Below are 21,340 nucleotides of genomic sequence, written 5' to 3'. Positions count from 1 at the left end.
CACATGATCATATCTCAACATAAAACAATTCAGTTCCCTCAAGACTAATATTCAAAGCATACACACATCAACTGAAAAGAGCATATTGTACAGTTAAATAGTAGACAGTGCTTTAAGGTAATACACGTAATGCCATGTTCCTGGTGCAATATTCCGCAATAAACAGGAAAATTTACAACTGGTAGTTCGTTGACCTCCCGGGACTTAACATGCTGAATGGATAAATAATGCTTACTCAACAGTAGCGTCACGTTTTTTGTATTATAATTATATAATAATCCTAATTAGATTTCTAGAATAATTGCCGTTTAAATTATTTGTTAATGACACGACTTATGGAGTTCAATTGATTTGACGAGCTTTTGAGAAAAAAATTCTAAAATTGGAGAAGACATCTCGACGAGAAAAGTCGCCAGATAGTATAAATCTCCGGTCTAGATGTTTTTTCCTCCTCCATTTAATAATTTATTCATTTGGCAGCTGTTTTAATTGCAAATTAAACTGTACGCCTCCAACTATATTGTCTCATTTGATCATGAAATTTTCTACCAATGAATTACTTTATCTTCCCTATTAATTTATGTTTAAAAAAGGGAGACTCTAGGAAAGATAGATTTTTCGAGATTTTGCCAAAACTACTGATACATTATATGCAAATATGTTTTGTAAGTTGATACATCTTATGAATTTGCTCTCATATCTGATCCTCATAGAGGGCGCCAGTTACACGGCTCGTATCAGTATTGACCATAACTTATTTAAAATTAGATTTATTGGTGAAAATTTCGGTTATGTTGTGAGATCTGCTATGAGATCATTATTCACGTTAAATTCTACCTTTTAATTCGTGAATTTTCCCCTATAGCATAGACTGTTTCCTTGAGATACGGCTAGATCATGTAGCTCAAAGAATTATAGTCGCTTGACCAAGGAGGCCAATCCATCGATTGAGAAAGTGGTTACAACATCTTCCTTTAAAGAGCGGGGGAGCTCGATCAGGAATGAAGAAGGAAGATCTTGAATCTTCTAATATCTCGACTCTAGGTACGAGTACATAACACTGTTTCTAGGTAGAATGTGATAGCTCATCAATTTGTTACCCAACTTTAACTTCAGATAAATGTTAGTAATGAGATACTCTTTTGATTTGCTGATTCTCATAACACTAACGTACCTTGTTTCGTGGAAAAATACATTTCAAAAAATATGAATTGAGGTCTGTCATTTCTTGTAATGATAAAAATCCACTCTAGCTGGTATATCTTCCAGCAAGAGCTTTTGGACTTGTCTGTAATGATAACGATGTACCTGCTGCTCTTTCAGTATCCTCCATGAACTTGAAGTAGATATATTTGTTTGCTTTGTCATATTCCTCACGCTAACTTTTGAATCTTGATCAACTAAATTCAAAATGATTCCTTCATTAATTAATCTTGTTGCTCTTGTGGTCTATCAGAATTCAAGTTTTTTGGTTTCACATTTCTAGTTCCTTGAAAACGTCATTCAGTGTCTCTAAATTATTTTTACTTGGTAACTTATGAATAGTAAATAATAGATATACCGGTTTTTTTTATTAAAAACTGAAAACACGGTATCAAAAAGCTCATTATTGTTGACTGATCGTTAATAAATGGCACTTTTCCATTCCAAAATTTGATGTAGAATGAAATGTAGATGAATCTAACCTTAAAATTACTTCACCGTTTAACCCGTAACCGTTTAACCCGTAACCGTTTAACTAGGGCCCTTTTGGGCAATATCGAAAACAATTTGTATAGATTTTTTTTTCACGTGGTTTATCTTAAATACTAATAAACTTTAAATCACTCTCCAATTTTTTTCCAACTTCAGAAATAAGGTAATTTTTTATTGAAAAATGTCAAAGAAGTGTAGTAGGATCAGCTTCCAGCGCAGCGCCACTTGAACTAGAATAGAGCAAAGCTGTGGAAGTTCAGTTCATCAGCTTCCACTGTTAATCTCAGTTTTGAGTAAAATCAGAGGAAAATTTCATCTTTATTTTATTCCAGCTTACGTAACAATTAGTTGAAATTATGATACTGGTAAATGTCACATTTAGGGAGGATTTCTACTAATTTTTAGCCGAGAAAAAGCAGAGCAACTGGTAAAAAGGGCAAAAGCTAGAATCAAGGTTTCGTAAGAAAATAGGTACTTCAATATCATACTTCAAAGAGTACCTTGTCGCGACAATTAGCAAAAAATTATTAAAAATATTTAGAGCCCGTATACTAAGATAGTCTCATCAACTGATTTGGATAATTTTTCGGATGAAGGAATCATTGTTAAATATAATTAAAACTTGCCAATTTAGAAATCAAGTAGTAAGAGAAGGACCTATAGATTAGGTTTATCAACAACTGCTCATTAAATCAGTAGATTTCGTACATTAACATCGCGTTAAAAACGATCAAACAAGATAATCACCCCAATTTACCTCAAGCCTTCATTCAAACCAATAAATTCAACAATATATACAAAGTCAACAGAAATTTATCAATATTTAATATTCCTTATAAGCAGTATCTGAAGTCCACAAGATCATAATCCCTAATTTACTCGGATTAACTCAATCTTGTTCAAAAATTGCTGGGAAGAGAATGGATCCACTGATGGATCTATGACGAGGGATGGAGTTGAATGAATACAAAGCAATATTCACGAATTAGATTATCCTGTATATCTAGCGTATGTTCTACAGAGCTGTATGCTGTCTTTGACGGTCTTTCGTGGTTGAAGTCAAATGAAACAGACAGGAGTGATTCTATTTGACTCTAGATCAGCACTGTATGCTATAACTAATTTCGAAAAAAGTGAAATGTCCTATATTATTTAATTTGAGTTTGACCATTTATTTGAGTTAAAGGAAGTATTGGAATAGATGGTGATGAAAATGCTGATTGATTAGCACAAGATTCAGTACTTTAAGGAGTTTTTTCTCACGTATATACAGGAAAAGATGCGATTAATTCATTGAAAGATAAAATGTACGTATTCTGGCAAAAACCCTGGGATTCCGCTTCACGGATCTCAAATTATACACAACTTCAAAATTTCACTCAGCAAGTATACTTAGAATAAAGACCTGTTACTTTTGAACCTCACACACCCTTTAAGCAGACATAACGAACAAACGGTAAATTCTATCGAGGATATTAAAATAAATATTTAGAATCATCGAAAAATTCTGTCGTTGTTCTCAAGCCTTTCACACACATACATACCCCAAGATCGTCAGATTTAAGACTTTTGGGCACTTTTATCTCGCAAAATTTATGATGGAAAATGACAAACGGAAAATAAGGGAGAATTACAGTGTAGAATTTTAACAAAATTATGCGGAACAGATGTTCATGAAATCAAAACCTTATGAGAGACGTTCGCAGACGAGCCGAGGCGCCTCCATTTAGTTCAAGGTAATAATATTAAGCCGTTAATTATGATAAGTTACTTTGTTACTGAATATACTGTCTCACAACACTCACAATAACACTGTCTCACGCGCGTTTCGATAAAAGTCCCGATAAACTGAAGCTCAGGGTATCTGCAGACGATTTCGGTGTTCATGAGCCTCCTTTGCCTGTCGAATAGGTCTTGCAAATGCTGCTTTAAGTTGGATTATGTCAGGTCAGTGACCTTTGTTCTATGCTGAACACACTGTTTACATCACCACAAAGTAAACAGTTGGTGTAGTGGTGATGTAAACAGTATATTCAGTATTAATATCACCAATCGTTCCAGAAAGTCCAACTTAGTCAATATTTTGTATAAAAACTATTCACAGTCTTGTTTTGCGTATGTTCGTACCAAAAGTTGTAATTAAATTCACTTTCTCGTATTCGTTTTGTATTTTTAATTGTCCAATATTGCTAAAATAATTAAATTTATGCAGTTACGGGTGACGTTACGTAACGAAACTTTCATGTGGAGAATATCATTTAAACTTTCTGGAGTAAATCTAAAAGTTTCATCTTATATTTAGGAACTGATTTCCTGCGAGAACACTATTCTGAAATAAGTCGATTCTGAGCGTTAGTCGAAGTTGGTAATTGATGTTAGGTAAAGTAGCTGTTGAGTTAGTTCTATACCGGATGTTTTATACAATTCTCGAAAGTTCTTTGCAATATATTCAAACGAAGTTGTATTTTAAAACTCCGCGATAGAGTAAATCTGACTCGATCCATTGACACGATTTCACAACTGATATATTCCATCGTTGAAATTTATCACACCGTTTATCTTTGAGGTTATAGATTACGATATTTAGTAGAATAAATGAATAGAAAATATCATAATTCCGATGATAGGATAAAGAGCTACCATCATGGTTTCATTTCCAATGATAAAAGCTTTAATGATATTCAAATAAATGCCGTAGCTAGCTCATTAAACTCTAAATTAAGTATCTGAGAATCCTCTAATAATACCGATATCCTAATCAATATTTAACTATCCAAGTTATTTCAATATATTTCTCTATAGGCTTCGAAATATTTCACTTTTTATTTTAATTTTGTCAGTCCCTCACTCCCAACTTTTTCAAATCTCTTCTAACTTTTTGAAACTACTTTTCCTTTGGGCTTCCTCCTCTTTTTTCACCTTCGATTTACTTATCTATCTTCTGTTGTTCTACCTTTCTCACTCTTCGTGCTTCAATTATATAAGAAGGTTGCCTTTTAAGTTTCTACAATCGAATAATGGCGTTAAAGACTTGTGGCAACACTGTATTTGTGAGCATTGACGTTTGATATTGCAAAGCCAATGGCAATCTAGAAGGTTTATGTTGGATGATTTCTTATGATTTAAGCCTTTTCTTCAATGGATTATATCGAAACACATTCTTTATAAATCAGATAATGCTGCAGAAAGTAGTTTAGGTACCAGAATTTGAATATATAAAGTCACTTACTGTACTTGATACGTATGAATAATGAACCCCGTGGCTGTCATGTCGGTGACTAAGGTGAGCTAACTATCTATAATGTGTACCTTTTGAAGATAGTTTGAGACGTTGAGCATCATCCGTGTTCATATGTCCACTTTTAAAAGCAGAGACCCAATTACAAATCATTTCATAAGACGAAGGACTTCCAAAATAATATTCTCTCAACTTTTCCCGGTTTTTCAGATAAGTTTTCTTCTACGTGAAAAACTAATCTATCTACCAGATTCATGTGACATTTTGACAGATGACATAAGATATATAGCGGAAACTCACCATATAATCACGATAGAGAAAGTGTTGTCAATATCTGTCAAGTCACTACTTCGTGAAGCTGCCCTCGTATAATGGTAACATAACTAATATGAACGTTTTGATTGGTTGAAAATTAATTGAAAGAAAGATTCGGGATTGTAGCATTATGTAGGAAAGAGAATATTCAGTTGGAAAATTATGGAAATAGGCAAGCGAAAACAAGTTTCAATACTTGAATATTGGAAGACCTGACAACAATGTAGCTGCAATCATTATAATGAATGTGTCAAAATTAACGCAAGATTTGAATTAAACAGGAAACACAGTTTGTAGTCTTTTGATTGTAATTTTTTATTGAATTATTAAGTACATAGGACAGGAATATTTATGAAATAACACATTAGACAAATGGTCTCTACGGCTTTGCATACACATACACACTCGTTTGACGAAATTTTTCATGACCATTCTGAATCAATGTGGATGAATTTCATTGATGCAATGTTGAATCTCCTCCGTATCTTTTTCAAATATCTACCGATTCCTTCGTGAGTACAGAGCTAATCATTCAGTGGCTAATTCAAAAAAGTATCCATCAAGGAAGCGTCATCAGAACAATTGTGCTCAATTTTTTCTTTCAAAATTAGTTACCTACAGTGGATAAAGTTCTGAGTTCTGAGATGTTAATGAAGATAAGGACTTGCCGGATTTCAAGAGATCATAATTTTATAATCAATCAAAAGTGATGGGATTTCAATACAATAAACGAGAAAGGAACAGTTCCTTATTAGAAAACTGTAGTAGACGGGAATACCTTGGAAAAAATGATAAATTTCGTGAAGAAAATAGAAATATTACTATCTGGATCAAACACGGGTTGGACATACTAAGGATAAAGTTTGGGTGGACTTTTTCATATAATTCTCAAGGCAAGCATTCTTGGATGGACTTGGTAATATTTGGAAAAACTATTTTAAAAGCTTTTATTTAGTGTAGAATACCTTTTGGACATTTTGGAGATGACACAACTCAAAGTCATGTTGAGAAAAAAAGCTACTGGCCCGTACAAGATTTGAAATTTTTCAGTAAGCTCTTCATTACTAATTCGTCTATTTTAACGAACATTTTTGTTAAGTTTTTGCATATTTTATCAGTTTTCTTGGTCAAGGAACGTCCCAACAGTTCTACATTATTTATTGACACATTTTCAGTTGTAAATTGGTCATACTACTCATACTAGCAGTATTCAACATTATTATAGCCCAAAAGATAGCTCATTAGGTGCATTTTTCCATCTCAAAACAAACATAAATTATGTTACATAACAGAAACTGCTAAAACAGGTTCAAATTTGTCTTCAAGACGTTACAGTGGAAATAACTTATTCATCGTATTTTGTGTTCTCACCTCGTACTTATGAATGTTGGATTTGGAAAATAATCAAACCTTTCATTATGAACAACAAGTAAAGATTACCTAAATCAAAGCATCGAATTTCAAAGTTCCCTTTTTTCGATTTTATTCAGCTTGTCGCATGCAAACTTTTTGTTTTTTTGGTATTTTTGTTCTTTTCTTAGGGCATTTTCTAATTAGGTTTGTTGTTGTCAAACAATTTACCAATAATTAAGAGAACCCTAGACCGACTCGTCACGGCTTTGTGCTTTATAATGTTCGCCTTTAATCCCCGTTGGCGACATGATCACTCTCTTATTTTATTTTCCCCTTTTTCGTACAAAGTACGTGAAATGTATAAACAATATTAATTAAAAATTCGAAAACTTCTGTGTTTCTAGTAAAGATTCTCATTTGATTGAAATGAAATTGAAAGTAGTATCTCAACTTTTTGGAAGTCCTAAGGAAGAATATTTTTCTAGATTATCCAAGAACATAATTTCTCCTATTGAACGTGAGCTATAGATACTAGGTGTGATTTTATTTACACTCCAGCTCTAACCTACTTTACTTCTTTTCAAAAGTTTTTTCACCATGGATCATTAAGAGAATTTTGACAAATCGATGTGATTATATCGGAAACGTCACAATTCAACACCCAAAGAAAAAACTTTGATCAGAAATGTGTTTGAAAGAAATTGAAGTCAAAGAATGAAATATAAATATAAGTATGATGTTTTGACAAAAGTTTCCGAAGTTAGTGTGTACAATATAATTAATACAAAAGATGAAATAATCGATATTGAAACTTCGAAGGCTGAGACTAAAGGAAAAAAATAGATTAAATTTGATAATTTCAGCAAAAAGGTAAATCGTCACGCAGTATATGAATTTTTTATTAAAAAAAAATACCAACTCTAAAGAAAATTGTTCTCTTCAGCATTGGTAGTATTTTTTTTAATTTGATGAGTCGTAGGCTAACCAATCGATTAGAAATGATAAATAATAAAAATTCATGATAATTTTCTTCAGAATGTCACTTTATGCGAACGGTCTCCTTGGCATGCAGAACGATCTAAAAGTCTATGTATCTCCTAAGCCATAAATTTTATCAAGTTAACCAAAAACAACCTTTTTGTTGAAAATATAGGTTTTTCTTGTGAAAGTTACCGATTGTTAACCACTTCTGACCTTCAAATAGTAGTGTAGAATGATTTATTCTGTGAAACCCACCACATGGATATACGCATTCACCCATTGAAAATTCATAACGTTCGAATGTATAATTTAGAAAATATTTTTAGATATAAATTCTTATTTCGCAACTTTCAAGACCCATAGCTCGAATCAGGAAGTTTTCTTATGTCACAGCATTATTTTCAAGTCATCTTCTCATTCCCGGAACACCCTGTATATCGAATAGAACATTTCGGTTGTATAAATTATGGCGAAGGCTCAGATTTTCCTTTGATTCTAGATTAGACAAACGACTGAAAGTCAGTAGAACTGTCAGTATTGAAACTGAAACACCACAGTAAATATGAAACAGTAAATATTGTCTTCATAAGTTGAATCCAATAATTTGTAGTGCCAATGGAGATCTGACAATATACCATAGATATCATATGAAGTATAAACGGTGGATAAATGTTTATTGTCAAATAATAAATTTATTCAATAAAGTTCATTTGAATGATGATGAAAATGATACTCACCATCCTCCTTGTCTGGTTAGTGTGAATCCAAATCTGGATTCTCGGTCAACTGAGACTCGAATTCCGATAATTCCTAAGCCTTGCGGAGTAACAACTTGGCCCCTCATAACTGCAACTCGACTAATTAATAGAAAATAAAATTAGAAATCAATTAAAATCGTTGATAACAAATTATGAATTGAGAGACAAATATACAGTACAAAACTTCTGGTCACATCAACTATTTAATGCTTTTTTTTAATGAAAATATTATTTTGCAGTATTTACCTATTTTTATCTTTGTTTTTCTAGCTTTTAATAATGTTTCTAACTATGTTAGAAAATTAGAAAACTTTTTATTAGAAAAGTTGCTTGGCAATTCAACGATATCGACATAAGTTGTTGCGTGTTCAAAAGACGTTGAGTATTTTTATTTGTTTGGCCACGTTTATGAATATTGGAGAAATAGTTTGTAGTGAAACTGAATGAAAACAGACAAAAAATAACGTTGCTTACAACTTTCTATATGATCATTTTCTCAGAATTAACAATTTTCTATTTTCAATCATCATTATTTTTATTCAATATTATTTTCGTTGTATTAATATAATTAACAGTGTAAGTGAATATGAAGACATCATAAGTTGATATTCAGAACTTTTCAAATCCTTTTTTATCTTTGAAACTATAATAACAAACTAGAGAAATATGTAAACTGACTGGTAAGGGGTGTAATATTTCCTAATATTAATTATAAATCACAATTTTTTTTATATTTATTGTACTGAAATTAAAATGTGAAATTCAAGTTCCAGCTCTGGAAAGATGTCAAATGATTTAATTTTTTTGCGAGTCTCTCTAATTTGACTGCTTCAAAGAGGTAGTTGCTTTAGGTTGTGGAGCAACAGTGAAGTAATAATGCAAAACACTACGACAAACTACAAATTTCAGACGAGAAAGAGGATTGATATACTATCAGAAGTTATAGTGAATTCTACTTGTGAAAACAGTCAAACTTCAGTACAGAAAACAAAAACAAATTCTACCCATACAATTGAATCAAATCATATACCATCAGATCCGAAGACTGGGGAGATTAAGATATTTTATATCTGAATAGAATCTATTCCTTGAAATAAAGGTACAGTTTCACGAGGAGGTGAATATTTGAGAAGGTAACCTGGAAAAACTCTGCTTTTACATTATTTTTATCACTATGTTTGTTTGTTTATTTTTGAGTGAATATTTTGCGGTACCAAAATGCATCAAATCATTCTCAAACTTAAAAAACTCACTTATAAGGAAGACATATGTTTTTCTTGGTAATTCCCTTCACTAATTTCAATTTTTGCCACCTCTCTGGAAGCTTTTTCATGCTGGAATCGAAGAATTCCTTGGGCAAACCGAGGATCTTATTCAGTAGTCCAAACATATTGTAGTCGCAGAGTGGTAAGTCCGAACTATAGGAGTACCTTTCACCCCAGTTCTGATAGTGAATTAAGCGTGAGACGCGTGGTATGAGTGCGAGAATCCTGGAGAAAAATGAATGCAAGGCTAATATGAAGCATTCATAGAATGTTGTTCTGCGGACCTGGTTATCTTCGTTTTGACAGGCGCCTCTTCTTCCTTCCCCTCACTTTCCGTATAACAGTCTACTCAAGTTTTGTCTGTAATGTAGATTTGCGTTAAAAAACCATATCTCTCCGCCTCGTAATTGCCTCGGTAAACTTTCAACCATATGAATTTTTGCTCTAAGTTTAAAAGTAGAGGAATCCATCGCGCTGTTATCTTACGATATTAAGATATTCGTGGATAGACTTTAAACTATCAATACTAATGCCGAGATCTGCCGAAATTCCTACTACGATTCTCCAAAATGAGTTCTACGCGACGAATGTTGTCTGGTGCGATGCTAATTCACGGTTCACGATCATGCAGTTCATTTCGCAGACATCTCTGAAAGATTAGGACAATTTAAATAGAGCAGACTCAAGGACTCACTACCCATTTGGTTTCGTAAATTCCGATGAATTTCCGTGTTTTTAATGTCTTCTTACACCAAAAAACGAGTGACAATACGTTGCGCAACGTATCACTTGAACAATGACAATGAAGCTTTATGGTTTAATTGAAGATTTGAGGTAATTATTACTTCACATTTGTGCACTTCTAGGAACACAGAATTATCAATAAATTTTCTGATAATGTCACACAAAAACTCAATTTATTTAACTCACGTATTGAAAGAGAAGAGTACGGAAAATCCATTTTCATATGGTGCTATTTTTAATACTAATTCACCTGGTGATTATTTAAACAGAACTGGTGAATAGGTTATAGCAGGTTAGTACTCTTTTACACTATTCGTTGCTATAAGACGGTGTTTGAAGGCGATATTCGGTAGAATAACCACCTCGATCACAGTACCTTACACGTTTGGATTTTTTTCGGTAACAGTATATTAAGAAGAAAACTTACCCCATTAGAATTAACAATATTGAGAAGTAAAAGGAGATCACTTCAAGCAGCTAATAAAGAAGATTCTCTAATATGTTCATTAATTGATATCAAGCTTTGAAACTTGAGCTCCATTCAGTATGAATAAACACAAACAAGATTGATGTCATTAAATAAGTTTTTGAAAAGGGGTGTCGCTTTAAATTATTTCACAATTACCTTGTTGATCTTTGACAAACAGGTCATCTATCATCATTAGTAGAGAACTCGACAACCTTAATATTCAGTTTCAAAATTCCACTAGTTTTTGTATAGACGCTCCAAAGATAACATGGAAAAGGAAAATTTTCTGAGGCACTGGAAAAGCGGATGATTCGGTTGGATAAAACCCCTTTCATCGCGGGTAGCATATATTTTACTTTATTTATCATATTCTGATTGTTTCATTCAATATTTTGAGGTTATATTTCTTTTTATAATTTTTTTCTAAATCATTTATACCAGAGGATGATATTTTTTATAATTGCTTTCCTTAAAGCTTGATCTAATCTCATTCCAGTATCTCAAATATTTTCGCAAAATTTAATTCGATTAAATTAATTCCCGCGTCTATTTGTGATGATTAGCAGTTCCTTTCTTAGGGTTTTATTCGTTAGTCATTATAATGAATAATTTTCATATCATTTTTTATGACTGCAGTTCTAAATTCACTCGAATGTGCCGTGAAAAAACGAATTTTATACACGAAATACGAACAACATTTTTTGTACAACTGTGAATGTGAATGTGAATTTGAATCGTCTGAAATGTAATAAAAATAAATACTTTCAATACATCTACACACACACATCAATTCAAGACTGTTGTCTTAAAAAAACCAAGTAAGTAAATAAAATCTTCGTTCGCGTTAAGTAATTTTGACGCAATTCTAATGTATTTTGAATATCTTGTGGACATGTCAAATGCGTATGCTTTGTTTAAAATATGTTTTGAACCTCCACGAACGATTTGTGAATATCCCAAGTTATCATTTGAATTCAAAACTTGCTAGGAGAATAAAATGTATATAATTAATTGGCCGAAGGTTTATTCTTTGTATTTGTGGGTGCAAAGTCAACTACCACGCCTTTTTAAATACAATTACGAAGAAAAACCAATTTGGGTAGAGGTTATTTCGTGGTAAATATCACAAAAATGATGAATGCACATGTGTCAGATTGAAAATCCTTACCCAAGATACATTGGACGTATTCAGAACACATTCAGAATTAGAAATTTGTCCTCCAAGAACACAGAATGTTTTATTAGCACCGCGAATGCACAATTTCAAACTCAAATAGGGAATGAAATCTAAAGTTTTGTCAAGGGATGATATAGATGAATTTATACAAGATGCTGATAACGAAACAAATTTACTTTAGTAGGTACATAATTAGCAGTAATTTCAATATATTTCATTTGTAGATAATCCTAATTTTGAGTGCCTGTCGTCGTGAAGAATTATTACGCATAACTATGGATGCAATTGGAGATGATGGTTCTATATTGATTATTGAACTGCTTTATACGAAGACCTATTGTGCAATAACGTTTACTGTTTCAAATTTTGATTATATTGAGATATAAGATTATAAGAATACAAGAGAAGTTGCCTGCATGATTGCAGAATGGGTTAGGAAAAAACATGTTCAAGAGCTATACAGGCCGTTGTTTTAAGAGAAGCTCTGTATTTTTTCTGGTCAAAGCAGGGGGGGGCAACATTGCATATATATATAACGTCAAATCTATTTCCTTAGAAATAGCATATATAAAAGATAGCTGGAATAATAAAATTGAGATTTCTGATAAAATATTAAATTGTCCATTGTCTTTCAAACAATTTAAAATGGTGGAATCAACTATTCAAGAAATATCTAACGTTTTTCATCACCAGCAGCATGGATTGGAATAGTTTTATGACGGATAATTAATTGATGATTGACTCTGTTGGTAATAACAACTTCAAAAAGTAATTTCATGTTTATTTTCCTACGTCCGTTATAATATACACGTTTTTTTTTCATTCATTTATATTTATAAAGAATGTAATTTCTGAATCGGTCAAAAAGCTTGAAAAAAAGTGCCGTAATGTGTCATTTCTTAACGCAATTATAAAATTGTTATATTAAAATAGTGTACTGTGAAGGCATTCTTTCTCATGTCAATTTGTATCTCCGATAAACCGTTTTTACTTTTATTCCTTGATATTCGTTCAAGAAAATCCGTTTTGTGTCTAATTAAAAGGAGTGTGGTATTATTATTAGTGATGGAGAGTAATAAGGAAGAAAGTTTAAACTGCACACCAGAAGATGTTGAATCGGCAACTGCAGCGACTATAAATCATCTCCCTGAGAAATCCAGGGAACAGTATTTAAAGGAATATAATTCTTTTATGGAGTGGCGAAAAAAGGCATAAAAAGCTTCACAGAAAGAGTGTTACTAGCTTATAAAATGTGGAAGTCTTCAACACTTTGGTCAACTTATTCAAAGCTGAAAAGCACCCTAATAGCAAATACGACGTAGATATCAATAAATACTCGAGACTCATTATATATTTGAAAAATAAATCAATTAATAAGTTTCTGTTGCAAGCTCCAGACGTTTATTATCTCATGCATAAGATATAATATTCGGAATCGCAAGAGTTCTGTGGAGGAAGGAATAAAACGAAGTGTAACGATATTATTCATACCGAAAATATTTAATTATCACAACGTCGATTTACTTGGTGAAATACATTACAATAGATTAAACTCCTTCGCTTATCGCAGCATATTTGAATTTACCTTATCCAAAAAACTACACTGAGTACACATTTCGATGCTCTTTGGTGTCTCTATTAGTGGATTCCGGTGGTGATATAATTCAACCAAAGAAGCATGGTGGGTGGAAATCCAACACAGTTGCGGAGGGTTACGTAGACGACTCAATACAAACCAAAATGGATTCCGCAGTGTAAAGTTTAACAAGTTCAACGGGAAAAACTAGTTCGACTTCAAGCAACATTGTGAATGTTCACGATCCTATCAACAATCCAATGAGTACTAATACAACTATAGACGATGTTATTTCTTTGAACTCGTTAAATGTTGCCAATTCAAGTACCAATAGTAATGTAACTTGTTCTTCACTTCAAATTAATAATGCTCACAATTCTAGTTTCATTATTACCATTACAAAATAATAATTGATGAGAGTTTTGTCGAATTTTTGCAAGTCTACGGACGTAGAAAAATGTTTGTGTGAAACTCGCGAGAAAAGTAACTTTTTTTAACTCGTAGGAATTGCCAAACCGTTTTACTCGTGAAAAAAAAATATTACTTCACTCACTAATTGCATAAATAACTATTTGTGATTTGTTTTTGCAGTGAGAGGAATATTTTTTCACGCATCAAAAGAGATACAGAAATGTCAAGTTGTTCTGACATTTGTACAAAAACAGTTTTTTCAGTGTATGAATCGAATTTATTGAGATATGATATTTAATTGAGAAATCGACGTACGATACGTAATTTGATACGTTATCATACGCTTATATATTATTTTCACATAATCGTTTAGATATTTTGGTTTTTTTACTTTGATTGAATACCTTTTCGATATAATTAACCCATCTGTTATGCTAACCTCAATTTTTTTATCGTTAATTTAAATTAGATAGCGTTCGAGTAAACGACGCTTAATTCGATGCAAATTAATTTTTTAGGCTGAACGCGATGAATCATTAGTCGCTTTCCAATTACACAATTTGAGCTTCCAATCGAGCAAAAGGGTGCGCAATGCTTCAAACCAACTTTTCAAATTGTCGTTTTTAAGATCTGTTCTCAAAACACCATATAAGTGAAGTGCAAATAGTATTGTTATTTCATATTCAATTTTGTATTTGAACACGCCACAAATGAACAAATAATTTTTGAAATGTCTTCAAATTTGACACGAAGTTTGTTCCAATCGATTCTTCTGTGCCAAACTCAAGAGCGTCGAGCACATGGGTTTCGTGCACAAAGTTCTTAGTACATTGAAAAGCAACTATTAGATGTATAGTATTTCTTCATACAATACTTCAAATAAGTTTGACATTTAATATTACCCTAGCTACATCATCGTTATTTTCTTCTAAAGTGTTTAATACCAAAAATTTTGTACAGTATATTCAAAATAAGCTTTTATATTTTGGATTTGGCGTTATAAAATTGTTTGTGGCTAAAAATACTCATTCTAATATAAAAATTGAGAATTCAACTCAGGAAATTACGTAGAAAGTTCAAATTGTTGGATACTACAGATCCACTTAATTTCATTTGTAGATCTTGGAATAAATTGATAATATTCAGAAGGTGTTGAAAAGTTTGAACCACAAACTGAAAATTTAAAGCAGTTAAGTTTTTGTTAATATTTACCTATATTTTAACTAGAATGCTGCTCATATTGTTATATAGTTAAAAAAAATTGAAGAAAGAAATAGACGGAAGAAAATTTGATATTTTGTTCTCACAGTTTAGAATATGATACAACATAGTTTTTATGTGAATACACCCGACAATATTTCGAAATTTAATTGTTATGATTCCATTGAATTATAAACCTTTCTCCAAAATAAACATTCTAAAAGAAATTTTCAACTGCTTAGTTCGCTTATTTTAGTTCTGTGACTAAATCAATTTTCATGGTACAAAATATGTTTCGCATTTGGTAAATATTTGATCATGTATTTTCAGTTATCCTAACGCTTTTTCTTTTATAAAAAACCAGCCCAAATGTAAACGAATGTTAATAAACGTATTGATTGTTTAAATGAATATTTTTAGCAACAAACAAGTTTATATTTTAGCAATTAAATAGATCGCAAATTCAATCGAAATAGAAGAGAAATATTTTGCGTATATTAAAATTTAATTAAAAATATGTCCCATGCACCAGTTACCAAAGCTGTAATATGTAAGCTGCAAAATGTTGCAAAAATGCACGTTCTCGTTTCTTTTTTGTTTATTCAATTCAAACAAGGTATATAATTGAAAAAAATTATTATTGAACACACTTAATAACAACGTGATTATAATACGGTCCATTTTTGCAACGAAATGTATGTGCGTTACGTTATATTCAATAAAATCATTATAACATCTAAGATGTGAGTATATTAAATTCATTCTGGTGGAAACGATGAACTATTTTCAACGTAAACTAAACAATTTCCACAATAGTTTCGGAATTGATGTGTACAGTAATTTTCTAAAAGACACGGTTATAATATATAATCAAAATCCTACTGGAACTATGATTAACGAATTGATACAGCGTGTGAATAAGTGATTATTCAAAGTTTGAAGATGCCACGTTGTTTAGTAATTGTTTGGAAGCCATCGATAGTGAACGTTTTCAGTGATTTGTAAAGAAGGAAAAAATTGGTCATCGTTATGTGATACAATATATATTATTTGAAAGGCTTTAGAACAACCAATGTAAAAGCTGAAACAGATTTTACTCCTTCTTCATAATTAACGGTGAAATATTGGGTAGCAGAGTTTAAACCAAGACCTGAGAATACCAGCTTCGTAGTGGTCGACCAATTGAGATGATGACTCCAGAAATTGTTGAAGAAAATCCACAAAGCGGTACTGGATGATCGACGGCTGAAAGTGCGCAAGTTAGCAGACATGTTTTACAGAAATACAGCTAAATTGCACCGCTTGATAAGCATGGATGAAACGTGAGTCCGTTACTTCACACTCGAAGCACGAAAAATCAAAATAATGAACTTAAAATGGAAAATTGGCTCCAAATAAGGCAAAGACCGTCTGCACAAAAGGTCATGGCGTCGGTTTTTTGGGATGCGCGTGTGATAATTTCCATTGACTATCTTGAAAAAGAAAAAACTGTTAACAGCGAGTATTATGTGAACTTATTACAACGTTTGAGTGAAGATATCAGGTAAAAACGGCCGCATTTGGTTAAGAAGAAAGGGTTTTTTCATCAAGACAACGCACCAGATCACATATGTTATTCCAATGGCCAAAATTATGAATTTAAATTTGAATGGCTACCCCATGCATCTTATTCTCCAGATTTAGTCTTCTTGGATTATTTTCTGTTCCCAGATAAGAAAAAAGTTGCTCTATGGTCAAAGATGTTGCAACAATGAAGAGGTGATGTCGACAGTTAATTGCTATTGTGAAGAGCTTGACGATTATTATTATAAAATGAATATCGAACTTATCGAACATCGCTGGGAACGTCTATTAAGCTTAAAAGAAAAATTAATATATTTTTTTTTTTCAAAATTTTTGTGTTTTCTTTGTTGGGCTAGGTACTTCTGGAACCATCCTCGTAGGCTTGACGACGTGGTTCATTCATTTCGTTTTATCGGTGAAGTTAACAATTTGTGTTGCATTTAAATCAGCCGTTCCAATAAACTCCGCTAACAACCAGTCTTGTGGCCAACAATAGGTCTTGGAAACATTCTGTAACGGGGCAAAAGTAGTCTGATTGAGTTTAATTCAGGAAAGACCTCTTTAAAACCAAAAAGCTGTATAATCCGTGAGGTCCAGATTCAGCTATCCTTGGAGTATTGCTTACATAAATGGAGATTATCTCCCAAGCAAACCTCGAATATGCTCAATACAAAAAAGAGCAACTTTACTTAAAGGTGATTAACAGTTGGACATTGGACAGCTTGGAGTATAGAAGGGAAGTCGCTGATTTGACTTTTTTGATGCTTTACAAATACAATCAAGATGGATCTTCATCCAAGTTACTCAACATAATCTCATGTATAGCTCTATATCTAAGATTGATTCGATAGGTGGACGTGACCGATGAGTTTGTCTGCAGATACCCAGAATGTCTATCAATCGAGACACCCTCTTTTGGAAAAGTGTCAATTTGCAACCAATGCTTTCTACCAAAGCTGCAATGGAGATTTTGGTGAATGTAATGCCAAATTTTTATATAAAGCGCGATTACATCTATAAAGAACATATTTTTTAAGCAAACGCATGGTATTGAAGCTAATTGCAGAAGCAAAAATAAAAGCGGACAGGACAAAGACAACTCACTGATGTTAGAGCTTAAGGATATAGCTTCAAAGAAATGTTTAAATCAACTGTATTAGGTAGGGAATCCCAGAGAGGTGAGGATCTATATTGGAGGACGCTATCCAATAAACTTAAGGCTCCAATACGTCGAAAGACTTCGAATAAATAATGACAGAAACTACTAGAATATGCAAGGAATAAAAAGACAGTAAAGAAGAAAGCATTCAACTGCTATATTTAGAGATGGTAAAGCAGCACTAGAAGAACTCAATTCTAGATTTTGAGAATTTGTGCAAGTCGTTTATGTTGGAATGTGAGATATTGTTGGAAGAGACAGAGGCGCCTTGACATGAATGTTGTCATTTCAGTTTATAAGCTAATAGCATGAGAATAGGAAGGTTAGAAAATGTCATCAATATTTAAAAGACTCAATAGATTCAGAAATAGACCTCAAGCTACTTCAATAACAACCTTTCTATCTATTTGAATACGTATAATAATGTTTTGGGTGTTAACAGAATACAAAAAATGACAGACTACAATAACCTGGGTGTTAAATTACTATCAAGAATCGTATCAACAATGGGTTTTGTTTGTGAAGCATTCTCATCGGTCATTAACAATAATTTTAACATTTTAACTTTTTTATGTATTGAACAGATTCATAAGCCCCAAGAAAACATAAGAATGAGAAGAAAACAGTAGTTTGATAAACGGGATTATACTGGAAATGCGATATGAAATTGTTTTCGGACTTTCGAAATCTATGGCTTCCGTCAATTATTCTATTTAATTCTCAACACGTGGAATTGTTGAATTTTGATGTGCACTGATATTTATTTCTACTACTGAATGTTGTATTGAAGCTTTTGTTGAGTTTTGAGAAAACTAATTTATATTGATCCGCTTCTTAATAATTCATTCAGAAATACCCGAGGAGTCAGAAGAAACAATCAAGACGTAAATAATTAATATTTAGAAGTACTATGGATCACTGAGGCATTAGTGATTGAACTCCTACCAAATTCGTGTTGTGTCATAACCTATTTTTATGTTCAAAAAGGAATAAGGAAAGAAAATGACCTTATTTCATCGGTATTTGATCTTATATCGATTCGGTAGCATTCGGATAGTAGTAGTTGAAAACTTATAACTAGGGTTGATAAAAAAAACGTGGGAAATGCAGCTATTGTTCTGATTTATTGATTTCTAGGTCAATGATTCATTGAAATAAACGTAATTAGAAACCCAAACAAAAATATTAAGTCTATTTCTTGATGATTTCAAAAATTTCTTCCAATTCTCCGATGCAAAGTTCAGTTACATCGATATCTGACCCAGTTTAGAGGCTACGCATTCGATGTTTTGTGAAATAAAAATATTGTTCAAGGGCAGAGTCGTAAAACTTTTTGCATGTTTTGGTTATGGAAACCACAAAAATGCAAATCCTTTATATCAACTTTACACAAAAACTGGAATTTTATGAACAGAATGAGATAATGTGGTAAACTTAGAATCATCTAGGATACTGTGTGTTATAAAAGGTTTAACGCTTCATAATACTCATTACATAAAACTGTGTATCAGTTCAAACTGTTTTTGATACCACTGAGGTGGCGCCTGCTATGGTTCCACCGCCATAAGTTAGTGCCAAAAGAGAAGACTAGCGAACATGAATCAATGTGCGAATATAAGATTTGTAGTTACTACATAACTTGCGTTTCCTATCAAGTTCGATTGTGATCCTCCAGCCTGACTTTATGGAAGAATACGGGACTAAGAGTTGAGAAAGATATCGTTGAGTAAATACGAACGTAAATAAAACAAAAAATACAAGAAAGTATGATCGAATTGGACAAAATGTGACAGAATTAATAAACATAGAACATGAGCCAGTAAGATCTTGGATTTACAGAAGAATCAAGGAAAGAATCAGTAGAGACACTAAAACGAAAAAAAAAAGATTCACGACAAAGATTGAGATATAAAGCAAGAGAGAGAAGAAGAGATTGAAGCAACAGAAGGATACGAACTATTGGGAAAAGGAGACACTAAATTCAAAGGACTCATTTTTGATTAACTCCGAGTAATATTGAAAAAAAGAGAAGATGCAAAAGGAATAAAGGTAAAAAACATTTATGCTATTCGTGAGAAAAGAGATCCGCTTCAATTTGTCAATTGCCTTTTCAAACTTGGCCTACGCAATTTTTACAACAGATATAAGGACGAATAGGTGATTATAAGGATTTGGGAGGAGAAAGTCAGCTACAGATCCAATTCATATCAATAGTATAAATGGAGAAATGATTAAAAAGATTCACGAATTAATGTTATACACGACGCTGAAGCAAGAGTAATGACAGAAGGACTAACAAAATAATTCAAATTTAAGAGTGATTTAAACAATCGTATACAACCATTATTATCACTTCTGGTTGTTGAAAGAATCATAAAAACAATATAGACACAAATTTGAACTGATTAAAACGTAACAGCTCCAATTTCAAGGACGAGAAGAACTGGAAAACTTTTATATAAAATTGGAGCTTAAAAGGTGACTTGAATCAATGATGAATTATATAGATCAAATGCTCAGCTACGAATAACTGAGATAGAAGAACACGATTGAGCAGTAGTAACAAGTTTTCAGATTAGATTGAAAATAACGACACAGAACTCCAAAAATTAATAAGGGAATAGAATGAAAGCATCGATTTCTTGAAATTGAAATATATGAGGCAGCGATAAAACCGTTGGTGGTCTATGATACAGAGATAGCGAATCTAGAAAAAAAAATAAGGAAATAACCAAGGATTAATTGTGTGAAGTTATAGCGGCCGCCGTTGCTACTTTACAATTTAGCAAATCATACGATTAGATTTTTCAAAAGTTCCATATTGCTAAGACTGATTCTGACAGTTGTCTTTTCCTCAAGGTACCATTCTGATGATCAAAATTAGCAAGCAACTTCTGAAGATGACAACCACACGAGTAGATAGTAATCGAGGAGAAAAATCAATTATAACAACAATAGAGACATAGAGAGACTAGTTAAATTCATATGAGCACGTAGACTGGGACGGTATATGCACATTCACAGAAGAAGATACACTGAAGAAGAAGATAACACAGTGAAAACCAATTGTGAATAGAATAAACGTGAGACAAGGTGTATACGGATTTAGTCTTAATGGAGCGAAAAAAAAATTGATATGAGGGAAACGAGTAGACAAAACTAGGCCACAATGTAGCAGTTGGATGAATACGGAAAGGCTGCAATTATGTAATAACTTGAGAGGATTCTCTATGAGAGCTATGAGAGCAGCTTTTTTATTATGGGTGGAATAATATACACATTTTTGACAAGATAGATCTGGAATAGTTCATAGTTATATAAGTGAACTATAACGCCACGTGCGAGTGCTGGGGACTCACCGATTACGTGGTCTGCAGTTTCTGCTTGATGCCTTAACGACAATTTGAATTACCAATGATGACTACAGTATGGACGC

At 32.5% G+C, this 21,340-nt stretch overlaps 1 protein-coding gene across 9 annotated transcripts in view; it reads right to left on the bottom strand.

Annotated features, from left to right (window-relative positions):
* The window catches only part of LOC130446940 (teneurin-a), a 556,419-nt gene that overhangs the window by 40,558 nt on the left and 494,521 nt on the right, over positions 1-21,340 (bottom strand). For all 9 annotated transcript variants that reach the window (XM_056783483.1, XM_056783489.1, XM_056783488.1 and 6 more), the window contains one exon: positions 8,320-8,439. In XM_056783483.1, the coding sequence (XP_056639461.1) occupies positions 8,320-8,439 (120 nt within the window). The remainder of the gene's footprint in view (positions 1-8,319; positions 8,440-21,340) is intronic.

Source organism: Diorhabda sublineata, chromosome 7, assembly GCF_026230105.1.
Source record: "Diorhabda sublineata isolate icDioSubl1.1 chromosome 7, icDioSubl1.1, whole genome shotgun sequence".
NCBI classification, from domain to species: Eukaryota; Metazoa; Arthropoda; class Insecta; order Coleoptera; family Chrysomelidae; genus Diorhabda; species Diorhabda sublineata.
This window is presented reverse-complemented; position numbering and strand designations above follow the sequence as displayed.